The sequence below is a fragment of the Heterocephalus glaber genome, unplaced genomic scaffold, assembly GCF_053883595.1.
Source record: "Heterocephalus glaber isolate CG9 unplaced genomic scaffold, H.glaber_assembly_v1.0 deba00001481, whole genome shotgun sequence".
Lineage (NCBI taxonomy): Eukaryota > Metazoa > Chordata > Mammalia > Rodentia > Bathyergidae > Heterocephalus > Heterocephalus glaber.
Genome location: NW_028258317.1, coordinates 52546822 through 52563631, shown reverse-complemented (window position 1 = coordinate 52563631; position 16810 = coordinate 52546822). Strand labels below are relative to the sequence as shown.

The 16810-nt window shown below is 38.0% G+C and overlaps 2 protein-coding genes across 3 annotated transcripts in view; one reads left to right on the top strand and one right to left on the bottom strand.

Moving 5' to 3' along the window:
* Positions 1-10698, bottom strand: part of Cfap95 (cilia and flagella associated protein 95) — a 204424-nt gene extending 193726 nt beyond the window's left edge. Inside the window, exons 1-2 of one of the 2 annotated variants that reach the window (XM_021252729.2) lie at positions 10614-10698; positions 6108-6228 (exon numbers count right to left, since the gene is read on the bottom strand). In XM_021252729.2, coding sequence (XP_021108388.2) covers positions 6108-6145 — 38 coding nt within the window. In that variant the 5' untranslated portion in view covers positions 6146-6228; positions 10614-10698. Of the gene's footprint in view, positions 1-6107; positions 8853-10613 lie in introns of those variants that run through there. The other variant, XM_087184091.1, reaches the window with a different exon arrangement.
* Ptar1 (protein prenyltransferase alpha subunit repeat containing 1) overlaps positions 10659-16810 on the top strand; it is a 48800-nt gene continuing 42648 nt past the window's right edge. The window contains exon 1 of the mRNA XM_004838167.3: positions 10659-10823. Coding sequence (XP_004838224.1) covers positions 10738-10823 — 86 coding nt within the window. The 5' untranslated portion in view covers positions 10659-10737. The remainder of the gene's footprint in view (positions 10824-16810) is intronic.

Genomic DNA, 16810 nt, shown 5'->3' with positions numbered 1-16810 from the left:
ATGTTATACTCAGTTTTTGACAAAAGATTATGAAGTATACCTTTTAAGGCAAGAAAAAAGAAGTCAAAATAAATAAAGCAAGCATCAGGAAGCATATTCTCTGGGCATGGGGGAACAATGAAGATGTTTCAGAACTAAATAGTAGTGATGGTTGTACAACCAAATATGTGAATAAACTAAAATCCACTAAATTTTATACTTTAAAAGGGTGAACTTTATAGTTTCTATCTTAATTTAAAATACTTATATAATTTCTAATTTTTTTTCCAAAACAAGTGTTCCCATACTCTCCATATTTATCCAGTTGGTGAAAAAAAATCAAATTGTAAAACAAAATATACTTACAGTTATTATAGCAACTGAGTGATATATTTTAAGATTTAGTATTAACAATAAAAGAGAAATAATTTGTCATTTATTTTCCTTCAATAAATATATACTTAATATCTGCCTCATATAAGGAATAGTACTATGTTGCTAGAATACAAAAAGGAATTTGATGCCCCCCCCAACTTAGAAAACATATTAGAGATTTACATAAATACCTGTACAATAAGGCAGTAAGTAAAACATGCCAACGACTATACAGAGTACAATAAAGGTCAAGATTTTAGGAAAGCATTTCTGGCTGGGGTTATCAAAGATAAGAGGTGGAATTTAACTGAGCATTATTCATTTGACAAATGTTGATGTGCATAATGTTCATGTATTATGCCAGGTGCTAAGAAAACCTAAGATCTAGGATCAAATGAATTTTCATTTTATTATATGATGAAACTCAAAAGCGTGTAAGTATATATGTGTATGCATTTATGTATGTATATGTAACTAAAACAAAGTACAAAGTGATGAGAACATATCTGAAGTATAAGTGAATTTCAACAAAGAAGCCTAAACCTGTTCAATGGTTCCCTGGAATCTTTCAGAAAAATTTCAATAGCCAAAATATGACCTCAAAGTTCCTCATGATTAAGCTGCTGACAAAATTCTTAGCTGACTTTTACTGCTTCTTTATTATGTGGAAACTACATGTTAATTTTCTATCTCTACCTATTTTTTTTCATCCTTTCATGTATCCATCCATTCAAGTATTGAGAGCTCACTACATACAAGGCAAGGAATGGGAACTGCAAAGGACAAATAAAGTCCCATCTCTCAGGAACTGTAGAGTCTCTGAAAGAATAAAGACACTGAACTAAGGGCTGGGGATTTAGCTCAGTGGTTCTGGTGCCTGTCTCACAAGCGCAACGTCCCGAGTTTGATACCTGGTACCACCCTCCCAAAAGAAGATATTGAACTAATTTGACAATTGTTTTATTATATCTAATATACACAAGAAACTATCAGTGGATAATGAAGAGTTCTAGTCTTTTATTACTTCTAGGGATTTGACTTCACATTCAGAAAGTAGAAAATCCCCTAAATGCTTTACTATGGCACAAGGATGAGAGAAGATGGAAGACAAGCCATTAAAACATTCAGGGGCTTGCCACCTTAGTGAATGTTATGGCTTGTATCTAGATGTCCCCTCAAAGCCTCATGTGCTCATAGATAGGGATTTTTGGAGGTGACTGGACCTAGGGTGTGCGAATGTGGATTAAGGGTATGGTAGTGGGATTAAAGGTGTGTGGTACTAGATTCATCCACTAATTGGTTTCACAGTTCTGGGTGTGGGCACCGGGAAGCCCCACACTGGGTATGGGTAGCATCACCAGAAAGGTTTGTAGCCTGGATGGGGTAAAAGTGAAAAGGAGACTTGCTGGTTAGTGCTTCCTGCCATGCCATGAACTGTTTCTCCTCTGCCAAGTCCCTCTGCCATGCTGCCCTGCCTTCGAGCCAGGGAACTATAGACTGAAACCTCTACAAGCTGTGAGCTAAAATAAACCTTTCCTCTTTGTGGGTGTCAGGTATTTTGTCCCAGCAACGAGAAAAGTAACTAAGACAGTGAAGTTTCTAGGCGTCCATTAGCCAAGCAAATATACAATATTTATACCAAGGTGAAGGGCAAGGTGCTTTAGTTTGCATACTCTATCACTGAGAAACGTGAAGACCACTTTGGATTCCAGAGGGAACACACACTCTTGTTGAATGTTATTTGAGTCATTTATTGAGAAACCCACAGTGATGATTGAATTCCAGAGCAACTGGAGGCTCTGAAGCAAGTCTGAACTCCATGCAAGCTGATCTTGGACCATGACTCAGTGGTGCTTCAAATAGCAGACTGCAATGTTCTCACAATAGCAAATAAAAATGTCACGACAATATCCTCAGGATTTTGGGGAAGAAAGCAGTCTTCTTCTGTTGATAAGTATCACCCTTTTGAGAAATGGTTTTTGGGCCTGGTACTATGCTGTCAGGACTGAATACCTGAATATGAGACACCAAGTAATCATGTTAGCTAAGGAGTTTACCTGACTTACTGGGTCACAATACTATAAGTGGGACATATAAAGTAAGAGTTGAGCAGTTCCCAAAGATACAAGTTGTGACTCAAAACCTATGGCAATTACTTCTGAGGCAATGATATATCTCCCTCTCTCTACACCTATGGCCTCATGGAGAATCTCACAAGGCATGTGACTGAAGAAGAGAAAATTCATTTTCAGATACTTCTTCACATATTAGAGCAGCCCAAAACAAGATGGCTTTAGCCTTACAGTCTCACTTACAAAGAGCTCTAAAGGATTGAGATGATACATTCTCCAAGTGGGTAGAACATCAGATTGTGCATATAGTTGTCCATTTAGACTAGAAGAAGATACAACCAGTGGAGCAGCTCTACACTGATATGTGGAGAGTGGCAAATAGTTTAGTCAGATAGTCAGGGACTCTTGACAAAAATTATATATATGAACAAATTATAAAGGAATTAGCAAAATTTAGAAATTTATGATAAAGAGGTTTGGGGGCAAGGGTATGAGGAAAGATTTCTCTGAGTAGGCATAGATTCTGGTGCTGTGTTCTATATGAATGCTGACAAAAGGGCATCCACTAAAGGAAAGATTCTTGCTAATCAGGGGGACAAAACATTCCATTCTATGGCTACTAGTGAGGTTCTTCTCTTAACCATAACAATGCTAGCTCAAATGGACTCACAAATAATGTGGCCATAGAGATCATACCTATGTTCAATAACATAGGTTTTTATCTCCAACTCCCCAAGCTGATCTGGCTGAAATTATTACTAGGTACCCAATGCTTCAGCAGCAGAGGCCAAGGTGAACCAACAAGCTATCTAATAGTAGGATGTTTACAATGGACTCTTCAAAATGGTGACAGTGGTTTGTTCTTTGGCTGCTTCAATTTCTTCTTCCACTCTCCTTAGACAACTGTTTGCCTTATTTACTTTCATGGCACCCCACTTAACATTTGTGGTAGATTTTATTTTCTAAAAATGGAAAAATAATCTCTTTTGCAATGTGACTTCACACTCTCCTGTGGAACTCTCTCCATTCCCTAGAGCTTGGGCAAGTGCCAGGACAGTATTGACTATTTAATATTGCAAAGCTGATGCTGTGCCCTTAACTGGCCTGATCACCCACTTCCTGTCACTTGGAAGCCAGTTCCCATGTATGACTTCCTGAGATTATATATTATGAAAAACCCAGGATCCTGTATGAAATGCCACATAAAGAGAGAAGAAAAGAGAATCAAGACACCAGAAACAATCTTGGATATCCAGGCCAGTCAAACCTTCAGATGACTTCAGCTCCAGGTATTATCTGACTACAAGTGTAAAACCCTAACCCCTCACCCCAGCTGGTTGCAATTAATGTATAGACCTGTAAGAAATAATAATGTTTTAAGTCACTAAGTTCCTTTGTTACACAGAGATGAATAACTAGTATATGATATCTGCCTGAAGAATTCATTTTTTCAATGAAAGGAACAGGCTTTGTGCCCATAGGATTCACTGATCATAACACATACTCCATCGTTTTGAAGCAGCTCGTTTAATACAGTGGAATGACCTACTGCAGAATCAATTACAATCTAGATGGGACAGCACATTGTGGGTTGCGGTGCCACACTACAATAGAGAAATAGAATCTAAAGCACCATGCAGCACAGTATGTCATATTTTCCATAACTGGAACACAGATGTCTAAGAAACAAGGAGGAGAGGTTTCTATTACCTCTACCCCTAATGGATAACTCACAAGTCTTTTTGCTTAACAAAGTAAAAGAGGTAAGGATTCTGAGTTGTCTGTTGGAAACTTGGGATCACTGTCACCCAGACATCACCATTATCCCTTTCTAAATCTTATACATCTAATACAGTAGCCTGCTATCAAAGAGCACAAGATCCTCCAAGCAGAAAAAAAAAAAGGCCATTATTTTCCAGGAGACAGTTTCAAGCAGAAGCACGTACAGACAGCCAATATGAGGTCTGTCACACACCCAAATGTGTTTCTTGAGAAGTACTTGAGTAGTGCTGAAAAGCACTTGAGTAGAGAGAGCTGGTGGAGCCTTCCAAAAGTTCTTGAGATTCACAGTAGCTTATGGACAAAGTATAATTACTTGTTCTCCTGCTGAAGTCTGAGAAAGTTGCTGCCAGGCTCCTTTTACTACCCTCCACTCTCAAAGGGTATGTAAGCCCAAGTGACCTATTTTAAACTCTTTTTATCTAGAATAGAATGTGATTGCTGTTTTCCTGACAGGATCTTAACTGAGAGCCTTTACAACACACTAATCTTTTATTCTGCAAATTTACCTAACATTCAGCTCAGAGAACTGTTTCACAACAAAACAGGGTAAAGAAAGGAGAAAAAATTAGAGCTAGGCAATCACGCTCACTATTGGCATTCAGATGCCAACCATCCTGAATCTGAAATCACTTGACAAACACTGTAAGACTGGTTAAATTTACTACTGAAGTTTGGCCACCTTTCAATTCCTAAGATTTGCTAAGTAAGCTCTTTTCTTCTTAGGCCTTTACACGTTTCCAACACAGTGAGGCTTTTCCCCTGCTTTTCACAGGGAGAGTTCATTCTCCTCTTTCATTTGTTCACTTAAATAACATCACCTGGGATGGATTTCTCTGACCACACTGTCTAAAGCTATCCCTTTACCCCCCGAGTGTCATCATCTGTACCTTGCTTTTGCCTTTTGTGCTATGTTTTACAATTTTTTTCTATATATTTGTCTATTTACTTGAAAATTGTCTCCCATCAGACTATGAGTCCCACAGGAGGGCCCTGGCTGTCTTCCACTGTTGGACACCCAGCAGCTAGCACTGTCTTATATGCAGTAGTAAAATTTATGGAATAAATAAAACTGCTTAGAGTCATGTTCTCTCAGGGATAATATTTATCCTTCTCCCACAAATCTAATATATCATCTTTTTCACTGTTTTTTTTTTGTGTGTGTGTGTGGTAATGGGGATTGAACTCTGGACCTTGTGCTTGCAAGGCAGGCACAGTGCCGTTGAGCTAAATCCCCAGCCCTTCACTTTTTTTTTTACAAGATGATTTTTGGGGACTTAACCCAATAGAAACTAAAGCACCTAAAGTTAGTAAACACCAGTTAGGGAGTTACTCTTTTACATTCCTTCCCCAGACTATCCATCTCTACAAACATAATACTGCAAATTAAGAGCATAATTCAATATTTAACAAAGTTCATTTGCTATGGGTAATTTTGGCCTGATGTTAATTTTGATGGCTCTCAGAGGTTGCTTAAAACTTGGATATAGGAAGAAACTGGGAAATATGAGGTTTATATTATTTTTTACAAAATTTCTGAATTGAAAAAATGACTTTATCTTGTGGTGCTAGGGATTGAATCCAAGGCTAACACATGCTAGGCAAGTGCTGTACCTCTAAGTTACATCCTCCATCCCAAAACAAGTTTTCTTGAGAAAAGAGAATAGGAGATATATCCTTTATTCTTAGTCAGATACCAAAGAGGTCTCAGATTGAACTTCTGTAGTTAAAATGAAGTTCCTATACTTTAAAATTTTTTTCAATTATAAATTCTGAAGCTCAGTCTATGGTCATCATCTCTGTCATAATCACACTGAAAAAAAATTAGTCACCCATGAAAAGGCCTATTACTAAGAAAATTCCTATGACAGGTTGACATCTTCAGCACTAAGAAACACTCACTGCATCACGGAGAGGTACTGAGCTGCCAGGATCTCCATATTCAGATTCTAGATTGGCTCTTACTTGCTCAAAATGTTTTTCTCTTCTTTTCTAAAGATTACATCATGGATCTCCTGGGCCTCTGTGATAGGAAGAAACACGGCAGAGGAAAACAATATTTTGGGACTATGAAATACCAAGTAAATAAAACATCACTTAGCAACAAAACCCATTTGTTACCAGTATCCTCACTCCCTTATCGTCATGAACTTTACCATTAGCAGAAGCTTGTCATTTAAAGTTATCTTCATTATCACCTTGATGACTTTGTCAGTTGAAAAAAAGCTCATGATTTAACTAGGAGATTAATTGTAATTGCAGTAGCAGTAGAATGTTTTTAGAAGTGCCACATAACAGAATATCATATTCAAAGTATTTAGCTTAGTCTTAGCTTACTATGGTGTTTTAATGACTAGTAAGATTGCTTTCTTTAGGCCTAGAAATAACTTCTATGACTAAAGTAGAAGTCATACAGCACTCCACAACATAAAGATGCTATCACACTTATTTTCTTATTTTTTAATCCCAACAGTTGGAATAAAGAAGTGCTAGAGATGTCAATTAGGTATAACAATAAATGGCAGTAGCTTTCATGATGTTTTTGTGATTTTTAAAATAGTTTTTAATGTATGAATTCTTGTATTTGAGGAAACAGGCCAAGACAAAGGGTATACCAAACATCCCAATATTGAATGTACACATTTTAAAATATGCATTTTTAATAAAAACTATAAAGATGGACATTATTCCTGTTGACTTTTCTTAAGGATTCAGAAAATGACATTGTTATGGTTTAGATCAAGGATGTCCCCCAAAGCCCTCATGTGCTCAGAGGGTGGTGCTTTTGGAAGGTGACTGATAGTGATTGGAATTGATACAGCTGACTTGCTGTTAAGAGGTGTAACATCACTTTGGGGGGTTCTGAGGGCAACCCCTGCTTCTGGGGTCTTGCTCTCACTCAGGTGAGGAATGCATAGGTGGAGCTAGGCTGACTTAAAAAACCTCCTAATGAGAATGAGAAACTCAAACAATGAAAGTAGTGTGTAACAGAGGTTTACTTATATTACAAAAGCAGGGACAAAGCTGTCCAGCAAGTTTGCTCGGCAGGGAGAGCTCGAAGTGAGCTTCTCAGGATGGTTTCCTTGCTCTACCCATTTTTATAGAGGCTTTTAGCTAATCAGGGACTTAGCCTTTGTTACTGGGATGAGCTTGTTGCTAGGATGGGCTAAGGTTTATGGAGTTTTAGGGAGTTTCCAGTGTATAAAAGTGGGACTCTAAGATTAACTTCTACACCTGCAAAGGTTTCACAAAGGGCAATTTCCAGTAACCAGGTGGTTATTTCTGTAGCTGTCTACCACATTAGCCATGCCCTACATCTCTGCCTGTCTCCCCTTCTCACCATCCCTATATTCCCTCCTCTTACTTGATCATCTTACTGTCACAGGATGGGGAAGAGGTAGGGGTCTTGTCTTTACCTCCTTGGCAGCTGACACTTGGTTGGATGTTGGGGTTTGGTCTAGTGGACTAATAGGGGAATTTGGGTAGGCATGGCAATCTGCACTAGGAGGGGCAGTGTTGCTGGCACAGAGGCAGGTATCAAAGCCAGACTGTCAACTCTAAACCACAAAGCTGCCTGAAAGCTGTGTGTTGCTCATAGCCACACAGAGCCTGCATTTTTTACCCTCTGAAAAGGGCTTGGGTCTTTTAACATTCCCCAGGGGTCCCTTCTGACCCTACAGAGGTAAGGTCTGGTGGGAAGAGCCAGTTACAGCAGGGGGCTCCTTGTGGAAAGGCCTATCTCCCTTGCGGCTCCTCCCTTCCCTCCCTGCTTTCTGGCTACCATGACCTGAGCAGGCCCTTCCACCAAGACATTTCTGTGTTTAAGCTTGTCAAACATGGATTGAGGCTCTGAAACTGTCAGAATGGCACTATTTAATGGGGACATAAGCTTGTTTTTGTAATGATACCACGTGTACATGAGAACAAATTTAATACTATTTAAATTCTGTCTTGTATAATGTTATCAGAAGACGAACATCAAACAAAAATGGAGTATTTAAGAACACATAATGGTAATGTGAGCAGAATAAAAGAGTGAAGAAATAGATTACAGATCATCTCCAAGTCACAAAAGTTATTAAAATCACCTTGATACTGTCCTTCCCTCTAAGATGCTCGACATACACATGGAACTTTTCTTTGTACAAAGTGTGGAACATTAAGAAAAGTATAACAGATCTAGAATCTGAAGATACTGTATAATCAACTGTATAGTCTTCCAGTTCCAACATAATTTAAAAATGGGTAAGTAGTATTTTATCATGTAACTAGTCATTTAAGCTGTTGATTATATTTATTAATATGTTTGTGATACATAATGAATACATTTATCATGGGGAGTGTTACATACACAAATTGGATCTTAGTCTTTCTTTTCCTTTCTCCTCCCCATCCTCCTTCAGCTCTAGAACCCCCTTCCTATCTGCAAAAGGACACCTCCCTGTTTCCTATCATCTATCTTTTATGCTCTTTATATTTTACACTTGTCATATAAGAGAAACCATGTGATATTTAACCTGTATCTGATTTAATTAGCATTATGATCTTAATATTTGTTATATTTTTATTATCAAAAAATGTGAGATCCCTGAAGTCTTTTGATAAAAATCACCCTTAATTTCTTATACCCTATTTTTATATGTATCATTATTAAGGGCTTCTAAATTTGAATTCTAAACTTTTTTAGACCTCAGTTCTTATCTGTAAAATTAAGTTGGATCAGTTCTAATATACCTCAGTATTAAAAAATTTGCGTTTTATACATAGAACCTTAATAATTGAAACAATTTTTGAAATTAGAATAACCACAAATATATAATTCAGACCTTTCAAATGACTACAGAGTGTGCATGTATGTATGTGGCGGGAGTATATATGGAACCATATGGGGAAATTATCTTTATGAAATAACAATTTTTCTTGAAGATTTAGGGACCAAGTTTCCTGTTAAGTACATATATTAGAATGAAATTCAAAAATCTCGCTAATTTTTAAGGTAAAAGTAAAGTCCCTGGGGAGGAAAAGCATATTTCTGAGGGTGCTGCCATCTTGAGTTCTGCCCCCATCAGGATTTATTTCCCACTGCTCTTAGGAAATGACACAAGATTCTGATTGAGAGATTAAGACTCACCAGTTAAGTCAAACTTGTTCTTGCTAACTACATTTCACTCATTCACTGCTTCATTCCAGAGCTTCTCATAAGTTAAGGCTTATCTGATTTCATTTCTTAAACTTGCCCCATCTTGCTTCTAAAGTTTTGTGAAACCTCCATTTTCCTCCTTTTAAAACCGGGAGGACAATATCCAATCTTTACAAATGTACCCACAGAGAATAATGGTACAGTTAATTTTTATTTTTCATTTATATTTCTCAACTCATTTTACATCCAATGGATGTTTATTTACTTCCACAATCATAAACTCTTACTTGGAATGCCACACATACGTGCCACAAGTTTGCTTTCTAAAACTTTTTTTTTTTTTTTTTTTTTGAGACAGGGTCTCACAATGCAGTTCAGGCTGACCTTGAACTATGTAGCCCAGGTTGGCCTCGAACTCCTGGTGATCCTCCTACCTTAGCTTCCCCAGTTAAGTGCTGGAGTTACAGGCAAGCACCACCACGCCAGGCAAGTTTTTAAAAGCAATTTTTCAAGTGTCGATGAAAAAAGAACTGAACCAAAGGCAGTTTTCTATCACAAAAAGGCAAAAGAAACCTTAATACATGAAAATCTGAATTACATAATTTCAAAATCCGAATGTATTAGAGAGCTCGTTTATTTTCTACAAATATTATTTGAACCAGGACAAATAGCTATTGCAAGCCATCTCTGTCAGGACCTTGACTTTTTACTACAAAATTGACATAGCACTCACCAGACGTTGAATAAAATAAGATACACTACATACAGAAGCCTAGAAAACATTTTTACTTCCTCAGTTCAGAGGGCAAATTTTTCCTTTCCCTTCCTTTTTCTCTCTTTAAGGTCTGCTTTCAATTTCACTGGGCCCAATTGGGACGCGGGTATAAAAGGAGACCACCAACACGGGCAAACAGGGACTCCCCCTGCCGCGACGTGTGTGGACCTCGTCAGCCCTCGGGACACTAAGGCGAACAAGTTCCCGAAAACGCCCAGGACTGGGCGTCGGAAAGGACCTGCACCCCAGCGAAACTTTCCTCCAGACGCTGCAGGGGACCTGACTCGCGGAAAGTATTTTGGGTACCCTCTCTCCTCGGTTTTGAGGGGACTAAAAATTAAAATTAAAATAGCGGCCTAAGGTGACTGCAAACGAACATGTGTCTACTCGCTTGCCGAGAAACTCGGACCCCCCAGCCCGGCCCCCCCCCCCCCCCCCGGCCACACAACAGCCAAGCAAGGAGGGCGCCACGCCCCGGCGCCGGCTGGCTCACCCGGAAGTGCTCCGCGGCGCCGGCGGCGCGCCGAAGACAGCGCGCGCGCGCGCGCCCTCTCGAACTCCTGCCCGCGGTTCGGCTCTCCCGGAGGCGCGCTCCAGCCGCCGCGGTCGCCGCCAACATGGCCGAGACCAGCGAGGAGGTGGCGGTGCTGGTGCAGCGGGTAGTGAAGGACCTCACCAATGCCTTCAGGAGGAACCCGCACATGTGAGTCGCACACCTGCTCCGCCCCTGGGGGTCGTCGGGGTGGGTGGGCAGCCGGGCACTCCTGGAGCGGAGCGGGGCGGCGGGCGGACCCTGGGTCCTGGCCCAGGAGCCCTTCGGGGAGGCAGAGCGCGGTCGGGCGGACCTTTGTCGGCGCCGCCTGCTGCCTTTCAGTTACCGGCACGCGCTGGCGGACGCGTCTCTGCAAAGTGACCTCGGAAATCCAAACAGAATGACTGTTTGACTCTCCCTCCCCGCCCTCGCTCAGGAGTTCGCGAAACTCGAACGACTTTACCCGGAGATCCTTAGCCTACGTGCGTTTGAGGTCTGCAGCGCACAACAGTATAGATCTGTCTGTGCTTGTAAGCACAACTCTTTTGAGATGCATCCCGGGCGTTGCTAACAGTAGTTACCGATCTTATTATTATTAACGGGGAAAAACAACAACAACAAAACAACCCAAACCTTCAGTTCACTAACTTTATAAAGGTACTCTGAGGCTACTTTTGACTTTCGCCTCACTTGTCATTAGCTTTTAAAGTGACTCTGGTAAACCATTATGTTTTGAACGTGAACAAATCATTCTCAAGACTGTGACCTCTTTAGTACAATGTGTGCGGAATAAAGCAGATGAAACCTGAACACTTTTTAGCATAAGCTGATTCATAGTTACAAGGGAGTGTATTAACACATTTTTATTCCTGTCCTGCTGCCCACTTTATCAGGACACCAAAGAAGTGAAACACATCTCTACCTCCTTCATTTCCATTTTGCTTGGAGTAGTCTGTGAAGACAGCACAATTCTGTACGCTTTCTGACACTTTCCCTTATTTGACGAGTGAAAAGGAAGCTATTAGAACTTGTCTACAACATTGTAAGAAGCAAGAGATAGCTCCTTTCCCATCCCTCTTCCTCCCCTGCGGAAACACTCTGGAATCCACTTTGGCATTGTTTTCACTTTGTTTATGGGATTTATTTTTAATAATTTATCCCTTAAAGTGGAGCACATGAATTAGTCTTTTTAAGCATTCCAACTCCTTCAGCTTTTTTTTTTTTTGCATGAAGTGTCAAACCTACATCTAAATAAAGTGTTCTTTTCCACCAGGATGGTGCTTATAAGAGAATTAAAGAAGCCCTCATGTCTTGCTCCCTTGTGGTACACAGTTGGAGACCTGCAACTGTGCTTGTTAAAAACAAAACACTGCTGACCTCAAAACACACCTGCTACCTCTGACAGTGTCTTCTTCCTTTCCTCTTAGGACTGCTGCCTTTATGGATGGAATGATTTCCTGGCAGTAATGGAGGTTGTTGGGCTTTCTAAAGAATGCTTTGATCTATATTGTATGTCAGTCTCTCACTATAAGAACCACCCCCCCCCCAAAGTTGGGCAAATGAAGGACCTGTTTTCTGATCATTGGCATTCATTTTCTAGAAGAAATACAGAAGAGATTAGAAATCTAATACAGTAATCACTTTAGTTTCTCATCTCTGACTTAGACTAAAGGAGTATAATTATATTTGAAAAAACTGAGGTTGTTAGCTGGTTTGTAGATTGACAATGCAATTTGAAACACATCCCAGTTCTTCTGGAGTCGCATCAAAATTCATAAAGGACTTTAATATTCTTCCTTTGCATTTTTACTGTGAAATTTCATTAACATATTCTCTATCAGTATATAATTTATAATAAGCATTTGGATCATTCAAGATTTAAAAGCTTGAAATAGGTGGGTATTTGTAGTTTGAAATAATATGAATTATAGGTCTTTAATTCACAATTTAATAATACTCAATATCTGTATTTTAGTACCCACTCCTTACAGTAAAAATATTTTCAATAATTTACTATGCATAGTTTAAAATGTCTTGTAATGGAATTTTCAGAAAAGTGTTGTTTACCTTTAAAGTTAGTATCTAATTACAGTGTTACAAATTTAAATTTTTTTCCTGTTTTTCTCCAAATATGAGATTGTAATTTTGTCAACATCTATTTTATTAAATACATTGACTTTGTCTACATAAAAGCATCCAACCAGAAGCAGCCAAGATGCATTGAGATGTGGAATTTATTGCTGCCAGCCTTAGTTTCCTCTTGATCTTGTAAGGTTGATGAGAATGCAGGAAAATCACATCACACAGTCGTACTTAGTTGCTCCTTGATGATGAATGTGAAGCACTTGCAAACTGGTAAATACCATATAAATGTTGTTTGTAAAAAAAAAAGCAAAATGTTGTTGAGTCTCCATACAGTTGACTCTTGGAGAATCCTACTTGACCCATGGATGATCTTTATCTTAGAGTACAGATCCTGTGTTAATACGGAAGACAACTGTTCACAGTGTAATTAGGTCATGTTAAAGTTCTCTTACCCAACAAGTTGTGGGTTTTTTATTTTACTTTATTGAATATGTTTTTGTTTATTGAAAATTTTTTTTTTTTGGTACTGGGGATCGAATGCTGAACCTTGTGCTTGCAAGGCAGGTGCAGTGCCACCAAGTTAAATCCCCAGCTCTGTTTATTGAATCTTCAATTGCTTTTTGAGTTGCTAAAGGTACCATCTTCACTATATAGGATAGAAAGAAGTATAAAATAACTTCTTATACTGAAGACATTCAAAAATTTTCATGATGTTCGAAATACTCTATTATCTGTGCTGTACTGTTCATGTGTACTTATTAAGCACTTGAAATGTACTAAAGTGAATGAGGAACTGTATTTTTAAATTTAGTTTCTCTATATGTAATGGTTCTATATGCCCAGTGACTAGTGAATTTCAAGGTTTGCATCTAGATGGAGGCCTAAAACCTACCTACATGAACAGTAAATTAATTCTGCAAAGCAGTTTAGGGTAAAGGTTGTATTGGCAGTATGGTGAGCACTTGCTGAGTCCCTTAGGAGTAGAGAGGAGGCTGGGTAAATCTGGGGCAGGACTCTTACAAGGTCTTACAAGTCAGAGGGAACCAAAGACCTGTACTGGGAGCAGGGAATTAATTGATCAAAAGTAGCAAAATGTGATTTAGAGGATACTATAGAACAGATTATGAAAATTCTTGACTCTCTGGCCTAATTTCTTTTGTTCTGTTCATACATTGAACAAAAAAGCCTCTTTTTGATAACATGATACTACTATCTGAATATACTATATGGGGTTGGGAGCTGGGAATAGATTGGTAAACAGAATCGACATAGTCCTTATCCTTACTGGAACTTTAAATAATTCAACACACAGATTGAGAAGAGGCAAAAAGGGTAAGAAAGATATTTTGAAAAAAATACTAACAGGGAAGCCTTATTTAGTTGAAGCTCAAGATAGTTCTTTCTAAGGAAATAGCACTTAAATTGAGACATGAGGAATGAATAGTTGGCTTACAGAGAATATACCTTCTAAGCAGTAGATAGGCTCTAATGAAAAATTTTCAGTAAGGAAATGGTAATAAACATTAGTTTTAGTTTGCCTAGAGATTGAACTAAAGGATAGGAAATCAGAGAGTCTAATAGTTTTCTTACATTTGATTTTTATTTACTTGTATTTATTGAAACAGTGGTATAGTTGTGAAAGTTTGGATTCAGAGTTTGAGAGTCCCGGATTTGAGTTTGTGTTTTAGTTTGTGTTTTTCCTAAGTTTTCCACCTTTTTTCTGTTTTGTTTTGTTTTATTTTGGTGCCAGGGATCGAACTTGGGACGTTGTGCTTGCAAGGCAGGCAGCAGAACCACTGAGCTAAATCCCCGGCCCTTTCCACCTTTTTTTGAATGTGAAGTTAGAATTTAAACTTCCAGACACCCAGAAGGAATTGCTCTAAATACTGTTTTGCTCTTCGATCTAATGAGTAGGGTTTGAGGATAAGTATCAGGAGGCCCAGATTCTTAATTTAGCTAGCAATATGATTTTAGGTAATCCCTTTAACCTCATTGGACCTCAGTTTCCTCATCTGGTAAAGTGAAAACCTAGAAAGAGGAGGCCTGGAATTCTATTCAAAATTATCTGAAAAAGTGGACTATGATCTAAGGGCATAGGCGTGGAAGTCTGAAATCAAACACATTGTTACTTGGAAAATTACTGATCTACCTATCTTTATAAAGTAAGTATTATATATTTTAGGAAGCAACAAACCAATATATGTTGGGGTCATATAATTTGACGAAGACTGTTTGCCTCAGCTTCCCCATTATCTGCTAACCAAGGAACTTTACTGGCTGACCTGCATGCATTCTTTAAAGGAATTGGTTTTTGTAACAAATGGGGAAGATACTACTCCTGTGCTTTAGATGAGGATCCTGATGCCAAATAACTTAACAAATTCACCTTGACTGTCAGTGGTAAAAGAGACTGATTACATTTCCATTCCAGTTTTTGTCTGCACAGTCTACTGCTACTCTTTTCATGTGTTTTTGTTTTTGTCTCCTGAAGCTTGACATTCTTCATTATAACTTTTTTCATTTTCCTAACATGCAAATAACTGCTGAGTTTCTCTCGTAAAATTTGAAAGCTGGATAAGATCTACCCTATTTGCTTTATTGGAGATATAATGCAATTCCACTTTTCTGTAAATGAAGAAACCAAGATCTGTAGAAGCCAGAGTGGCATGATATATGTCCAATGTTGTTTTCAATACAGGGTGTTACAAAAAAATCAGGGGTAATGTTCTTTTGTAAGGTTAAGAAGTGACAACATTTGTAAACGATTTGAATAGTATTACTGAAGTATTAGGATAATCAGCTTTTCTGGGAGCAATTATTGAGTACCTGCTATCTCCAAGGCCTTTTTGTTTTTAGAAGGGTAGTGTGTTTTCTAATTGTGTGGATGGCTTTGTCATGTAATTTAGGTCCCAAATTAGTAGTTGGTCATTTTATTTCTGGTAGAACTAATGCTTTTACATTGTGAATTTAATTTAAAACAGACTATGCCCAGAAGCCAGGATTATCTTATTCTTCTTACTATAACATTTATCCTTTTGGCTTTCGCAGTTCTTTGAAGTGTAGTAAGTAGTTATTAGATCTCAGAAGAAAGAATTTTCTGAAAAATTAGGTTGAGGATATTTTCTTTAATTCTTTTTGTTTTGTTTTGTTTTTTAATTCTTGTTTTGTTTTTTAAGTGTTCTACTTTATATAGTAAAACCTGAACACCAGAAACTAGTAGATTGTCATATATTAGTCAGGTATACTAGATACAGATGGTTACCGTAATAGTGAGTTTGATTTATTTCAAGGTATTAACCAAATATAAATGGAAATACATATTTTTAAATACAACTGGAGGGGCAAAATGATAACATTAAATTATAGGTACTGACAACTCTTCAAAAAACTGCTAACTCTTTGAAGTCTGAGGCCACTTTATTTCATTAATTTTTGCATTTTGAGAACCTAAAAGTACAGTGTAGATACTAATATATGACAGTACCATTGACAAGGTATTTGGGAAAACCTTTGAATCTACTGAATGTGTTTGTCAGGACAAAATACCTTTTAGAGTTAAATTAGTTTGAAAGAATTTTAGTGACTTGTATCCTTCAAGGTACCCATTGTTACTGACATATCTCCTTGTCACTACTGAAGTGATCAGTAGAAAGTAGGTTACCTCTGAGCTGTCTGGTTTTGAGTTTCCAGGAGGAATTTTGTTGAAGATCAACCACTTTCTCCAAATTTATGACAGTTGGCCTAACAAGACAAAAAAAAAAAAAAGATTTGTTTTCTTATAACCTGTAATTGAATTGGTTTTCCCAGATTATATTTATTATATTTTGACAGTGGAATTCCAGTGACATAAAATGTAGTGCTACACACAAACTCTGAAACATCAATTTTTAATTTTGTTTTTAAAGACATATTTAAAAATCTGTAAACATTCAAAATACTATTTATTTCAACTATTCTTGTTGGTAAGAGATTTTAGTAAGAAATTTCTCTTTGAGAAAGGATGCTCTGTGAAAGCAAGAATTGTAGCTTTATAGTTGAAGCGTGTGTGTAGGTTATGCAAAAACATTTTTATG